This window comes from Tupaia chinensis, unplaced genomic scaffold (assembly GCF_000334495.1).
Source record: "Tupaia chinensis unplaced genomic scaffold, TupChi_1.0 Scaffold138725_1, whole genome shotgun sequence".
NCBI classification, from domain to species: domain Eukaryota; kingdom Metazoa; phylum Chordata; class Mammalia; order Scandentia; family Tupaiidae; genus Tupaia; species Tupaia belangeri.
In genome coordinates, this window is record NW_006198617.1 from 1509627 (window position 1) to 1516482 (window position 6856).

The window sequence follows — 6856 nt, forward strand, 5'->3', positions numbered from 1 at the left end:
GTGGTGAGCACACTGACCTATGGGTGAGCACACTGGCCCACGGGGGACCACACTGACCTATGGGGGAGCACACTGGCCCACGGGGGAGTACACTGGCCCACGGGGGAGCACACTGGCCCACGGGGGAGCACACTGGCCCATGAAGGCTCCGGCAGCAGAGAGCCCCAGCAGAGCCCGGGCGGGTGGGCAAACCGGCCTCCTGGTGTACACAGATGCTGGCTGGAGAGCTAGGCTGGATGGGCGCAAACACAGCCAGAACGCCCCAGACCTGCTGTCCTGTGAGGGCTCTTCCAGCACCCAGCACCCCTTCCGCAGGCGTGGAAGGCAGACCGCACGCAGGCCTTCTCTGAAGCCACTGTGGGGAACGCGGTGTTCCAACGCGGCCAGGGCTCGGCAGCTCTGACGCTCACAGCCACTTCTCTTCGATAAGCGTTGGGATCCCGAGGCACGTGTGGGTCTGCTCTGGTGAGCAGAGCTCAAGGCCTGACCCTGCCCTGCTCACAGTGTCCTAGCCAGGGCGCAGCTGCTTATCTTTCCCGGGAGCCAAGGACTGCGAGGCTGGGTGCGGATGCCTGCCAAGACTCACTTCCTGTCTTTGGCATTCGGGCTGAGCATATGCAAATGCCACAAAAGGAAGTGGACCTTGTCCACAGACGGCCTGCAGAAAGACGTCCGAGAGCCCCATGTGCTCACAGAGCCAGTAAACTCAGCCTGGACGCCCGCCTACACCAGGCCCTGGGTGGGCGCTGGGCACAGAGACGGAGGTTGGGCAGCTGCCACTGGCCAGAGCACACTGTGCAGAGGCCCTGCTCCAGCTCTCTGCGCAGCTCGGTCTGCGGGGACAGCGAAGTGCAAACAGTGGCCAAAGGCGTGGCACACAGGACACACAGCACGGTACCACACCTGGTCACCGTGCCCTCGGGGACACCTGTACTGTCTGTGGGCAGTTTCGACTGAGAGCCCAGAGGTACTACTGACACCTAGTGGCCAGAGATGTCGCAGAACATTCCACAGTACAAGGACCACAAGGGGCAGCAACCCAGGAGGGCCACTCCAAGGCCACAGTGGCCCAAGGACAGGTCACCTGGGATAGGCTGGAACCAGGGATGACCAAGGGCAAGAGGGCACCCGTCTGAAGGGCCTCCCGGGTCAGGCAAAACATTCACACCTCCTCCGAGAAGCACAGGGCCTCTGAGCTTGGGGGAGAGTGTCACAGCCCTAGGTAGGGGCAGCCGCAGGGAGAGAGGGTCGCACACCCCTGGCGGCCAGTGGGGGGCTGAAGCCAGGTGCTGGAACCATGCTGGCAGGCAGGGCTGGGGAGGGCAAGGCCCAGGGGCAAGGAGAAAAGGGAGTCAGCTGGTCCCTCGACCTCTGACCCGGCACCTGGAGGGATAGGGCAGACAGCTTATCAGGGGGGCAGAGTCAGGGCTCCCTGTGAGGCCTGGAGACTCCCAGAAGGGGCTGTAGAACCCAAAACCAAGCTCTGAAGTCTCGGGCAATCCGGAGCCAGAGGAAGGCTCAGAGGGCAGGCAGAGGGAGAGCCCCTACAGAGGCCCCTGTAGCTTTTTTTTTTTTTTTTTTTAATTTGCTATAGGCTGCATGCACTAGGCAGAGAGATATTTAGAGAAAGAGAGAGAGACGGAAAGTGAGAAATCACCCCTCAGGGGGGGATGGCCATGCCGCAATCCCTTCTCCTCCATTCTCCTCCATCCTCCTCCCGAGATCTTGGACACGCATGCACAAGCACCTGGTGTGAATTTCAAGCCACCGCACCACTGGCTGGCCCTATAGCATCTTTTCATAAAGTTTATTGTTTTCTTCCATGAGTGAGAGCAAAAGACAGAGCGAGCATGACAGCGCCCCCAGCGTGGCAGGGCCCTGACCCCTCGCCCACCCTGTCACAGCCAGCCGGGATCGCAAGGATGCACCTGCTGGGGCACTCAGGGAGGACACGCCACCTGGGCCGGCCCTCAGGGCATCACGTAACCGCTGCACCACCACCAGCCTGCCCCCCGGCATCTCGCTCTTGCCCTCCCGATTCCGGTCGCGGTTTTCATGACGAGCGTCCATGCTCCAGAGGACACCGTTCTGGATTCCCACGGCCGTGGCAGCATGGACTCTTGACAGCGTGTGTCGAGTGAACCAAGGTCAGGCAGAGGAAGAGGCGCTCAGAGCCCAGGAAGAGCCAGGAAGCAGTGGGGCGCACAGGAGGCCAGAGTTCACCGAAGAGCAAGGGGTCGCTGGTGTGAAGCTCCCCCAGCCCCAGCAAGAGTGGGCCACAGGCTGCCGGGACAGCACTGGGAGAGCTTGTGGACGCAGCTGGAAGGAGAGGAGCCTGCAGTCTGGGAAGCCAGGCTGGGGGACGCCTCTGGGGGATCAAAGCAGGCAGACCACCCAGCCTGTGCTGGCGAACCTGCAAGGCCCCAGCGCTGCGGAGTGGACTGAGGGCCCTGAGCTGTGCGAAGGCCTGGCGGGGTGAGGCCAGAGCTGCCCACGCCCCGGGGCTGCAGACTCCACAGGGCTCCTTCTCCCCCAGAGGCTGTGGGCATCTCAGATCAGGCTGCAGCAAACCTGAGCGCCCCTCCTCCGCGACCCCCTCAGTCCTCCCATCACAGCTACTGCCAGTCACTCAGGCCCCACCTCAGGGCTGGTTGGGGCAGCCTCCACCTCCCTCGGGCCTCCCTACCCGCCGTGCTTCCTGCCTTCATCCCCGATCCTCCTCTCGGCAACCTTCCAAACCCGGGTCATCTGCCATGGCTCGGGGTCCACCAGACGTCCCCGTAGCTGCAGGCCTGCACACTGTCCCCCGCTGCCCCTCCGTTCTCGCTCTGTAGCTCCGGCTGGTGCCTGTCCCTTGTCACCGGGACACGCCTGGCCCAGGACTTGTGTACTGACCCCCTCCCGCATGAGCCGCAAGCCTCTGGCCAAGGGAGAGGCCTTCCCTGACCCCTCTCCGGGCTCCAGGGCCCACCAGGAGCTGCCACGTGCTATTTCTTCTGCCCATGCCTAGGATGTCCCTGCCCCGGGCCGGATCCCGTGCCCGGTGCCTGACACACGGCAGGCGCTCAGTAAGGACGTGAAGAATGAGGAACAGACCTCCGTAAGCCCCCACTCCCCCAGGACAAGCACAGCGCCGGAGTGACGTGCACCCCGCGCCGTGCCCAGCACAGACACACGACCACGCAGCAGCTACCGCTAAAATCTAGCAAGGCTCCTGTGCACGCTCGCAGAGGCACGGCCTCTCCCTGCTCGCCACGGCTCTCGTCCCCGGCCCAGCACTCCTGCCTCCTCAGGCCGCAGCTGCTCTTCCGGGCAGGGGCTCACCGAGTGCAGCAGGTTCCGGAACTTTTCTCCTGAAACAGCTCAAAGAGCTCACCCTCTCCCCACTAATGGCCACGGATTGTTCAGGCATTGTCTTTAAAGTCAGGCAAATCAAAACCTATGACAACACACACACGTGTGTGCACGCCCACACATGCACATGTGCATGCACGAATGCACACATGCACACACGCGTGCACGCACACCCTACTGTAAATACAGGCGTGCACAGCTGCTCGCCCACACGTTCTCACAGCTGTCTTGGACCTCTCTGTGGGCCCCGCGAGGCCTCAGAGTGAACCGTAAGGACACCCCCTGTGGGGACGGCCAGTGAGAGAGGGTGGCAAGGCTTCTGTGTTTGACAAGTGTCCCAGGACAAGTGGCCAGCCCAGCCCCCCCGTGCCCACAGACAGCTGCTAGTCCAAGCAGGCTCGGGTCCAGCCAGCGGTGGGCAGCCAGAGCCTCCTGCAGGAAGGGCTGTGGACAGAAGGCATGGCACCCCGGCCCCACTGGCCAGGCCGGCAGCCTCGCGGCAGGAGCCCACAGCCTTCCGGACACCCCGTTTCACGTTCTGTGGCTGCTCTAACACCCCCACACTCGGCTCTCGAAACAGAACTGTGCTCTCTGACTATGCGGCTGGGAGTCCAATCCACCCCAAGGCCTGTGCAGGTGTGCGCCTCCGTGGGCACTGCCTCTTCCAGCTCCAGGGGCCACCCTCAGACCCTCCTCTGCTCTGTGCTTACATGGCCCTCGCCTCTGCGTGTGGTCATCCCCCGTCCCCACTCTTAGACACACACGGGGCCACTCATAGTCGGGACAGCCCCCAGCTCCAGAGCTGCCTTCACCACGCCTGCCAAGATCTCTGTACATGTGTACCTGTGTGCACACGTGTGTGTACATGCACACATGACACGTGAGGGAACACCACAGTTCTGGGGTCAGGCTGTGGATGCCGTCGGGCCATTCTCAGGCTCCCACAGCCCCTTGGAGGTGTGAGGTGGGGAGAAGGCCCAGGGAGAAGGGTGACGCTGCCCTGCTGGGACACCCCTTAGCCAGTGTGTCAGACCAGTGCAGGCACTGAGGAGGACGGCCACGCACAGGAGGGCAGCCACGGGACAGGGGGAGGGTGGCCACAGGACAGGAGGAGGGCAGCCACGGGACACAGGAGGGTGGCCATGGGACAGGAGGAAGGTAGCTATGGGACAGGAGGAGGGCGGCCACAGGACAGGGGGTGGCTGAGCACCCACAAAGGTTTTCCAGCCTGACCTGTGCCGAAGGGCCAGGGCTTCTCGGAAGTGTGGGGCAGCGGTCCAGGAGGTCTGGGATTGGTTGGACACACTGAGTTGCTTGCTGGCCTCGGCCTCCCCAGCCTGCCCGGTAAGCCCATGCTCTGCAGGTGGCCGGCTTCAGGGTGTCCAGGGCAGCAGGGATGGCATATTTGGAGCACAGCCTCTGGCCACAGGACAGGAGGAGGGCGGCCACGGGACAGGAGGAGGGCGGCCACAGGACAGGGGGTGGCTGAGCACCCACAAAGGTTTTCCAGCCTGACCTGTGCCGAAGGGCCAGGGCTTCTCGGAAGTGTGGGGCAGCGGTCCAGGAGGTCTGGGATTGGTTGGACACACTGAGTTGCTTGCTGGCCTCGGCCTCCCCAGCCTGCCCGGTAAGCCCATGCTCTGCAGGTGGCCGGCTTCAGGGTGTCCAGGGCAGCAGGGATGGCATATTTGGAGCACAGCCTCTGTACAAGCAGCCACCCCCACACCCGCCTCTGCCCAGGGGGAGAAAGACCCAGCCACAGCTGAAAGTTCCACCTGCCACCCAGGGTCGGCCTCAGAGAGAGCAGAACAGCGTGCCTCGGCCTGCTTCCCTGCAGGTTAGCCTCGGGGAACATGAGGCTGGTTGCTCCCCCTCAGCAGCCCAGCATAGGCAGCCCCCAGAGATAGCCCGGGAAGCAGGCCCAGAACCCCGACACTCGCGGAAGGGGGACAGCTCAGAGAAAGGCTGTGTAGGGGACGGCAGCCCTCCCCCGACGCCAGCCTCCCGGGGCCCAGAGCCACCACCACACAGCCGGCCCCACGCCACAGCCCATTGGTCCGAGGGTCCCCTTACAGCCACACACGAGCTGGGGCCACTCTGTCTTCCGTTCCCACCCAGGCCCATCCTTGCTACCAGCACCGCGGTCCCGTGGGCTGCAAACTATCGTGCCAGGGCCACCAGTGGGAGAAACTGTGTTTATGGAGCACACCGTGTGTAGGAGGCGCCCAGCCAAACGCTCTCCTGTGTGACATGAGGACAGGGACGGCCCCTACGGCCTGGGCAGTCTACGTCTGTCCCCCAACAAGACCGCTGAGACCGCTGGGCACAAGACAGGCAGCAGCACCCCACCGGCAGCGGCACCCAGGCCCGTGACACCGCGGGCAGCCCTCTCCTGGGTCACCGTCAATCTGCCAGGGCAGCCATCCGTGGCCCAGGTTCACTGGGACCCCCCCAAGGTACTGCCCCAGCGGGAAGGCGGAAAGCGAGGCAGGAAGAGCCCGAGCTCCTCGCTGGCCGGCCGGACGCACTGGAGGGGGAGGAGAGCCGCCCATCGGTCCGACCGTCTGTCACTCTGTGCCCCAGCACTCGGGGGGTGGGGGGCAGGGCACTCACCACGTTCCAGAAGAGGGGGTTGAAGGCGGTGGCGAGGACGGCCGCCACGAAGCGGGGCTCCCAGAGGTCCACGTAGCCCAGCAGCCGGGTCATGACGCACAGGTCTGCCTGCGGGGACAGAGCGCGTCAGCCGCCCGCCCCCACCCCGGCACAGCCCGGCCAGCGAGGGTCACTCCCGTGCAGTCTGGCGGGGCGAGATAACGCGAAACCCAGTCGGCCGTGTCGGGCCTGTCGGGGCGGCCAGCCGGCACCCTCGGGGGGGCGACTGCCGAGAGCTCCGGGATGGGAGACCCCGCAGCTGAACTGTGCAGTCAGGAACCCCACAGGAGATGACAGCAGGGGAACGGGTCTCTCCACACCACGCCTTCCCGACACACGGCAAGTGCTGGGCAGGGCGGGAGGGGGACGGGGCACAGGTGGGAGAGCGGGATGGGGCGAGGGTGGGAGCGGGAGGACCCCGCAGCTGAACTGTGCAGTCAGGAACCCCACAGGAGATGACAGCAGGGGAACGGGTCTCTCCACACCACGCCTTCCCGACACACGGCAAGTGCTGGGCAGGGCGGGAGGGGGACGGGGCACAGGTGGGAGAGCGGGATGGGGCGAGGGTGGGAGCGGGAGGGGGGGCGAGGGTGGGAGCAGGAGCCGGAGGCCAACACACCTACACCTTCCGAGAAATCGGCACAGAACAGCTCTGCATACTCTGCGCTTAACGAGAGGACGAGAACTGGGGCCAGCAGATGGCATAGTGGCTACGTCGCTGGACTGCCAGTCGATCAGGGTTCAAGTCCCAGACCCGGCGGTTTAAAACTCACACCGGATATGTGTGTACGTGTACCCAAAATCCCGACAGGACAATGGAGGAGAAGGGACTGCGGTGGGGCCATCCACC

General features: G+C 64.5%; 1 protein-coding gene across 4 annotated transcripts in view; it reads right to left on the bottom strand.

The window, feature by feature from the left end:
- The window catches only part of PEMT (phosphatidylethanolamine N-methyltransferase), an 81568-nt gene that overhangs the window by 58883 nt on the left and 15829 nt on the right, over positions 1–6856 (bottom strand). For all 4 annotated transcript variants that reach the window (XM_006161641.2, XM_006161639.3, XM_006161638.3 and 1 more), the window contains exon 2: positions 5968–6075. In XM_006161641.2, the coding sequence (XP_006161703.1) occupies positions 5968–6060 (93 nt within the window). In that variant the 5' untranslated portion in view covers positions 6061–6075. The remainder of the gene's footprint in view (positions 1–5967; positions 6076–6856) is intronic.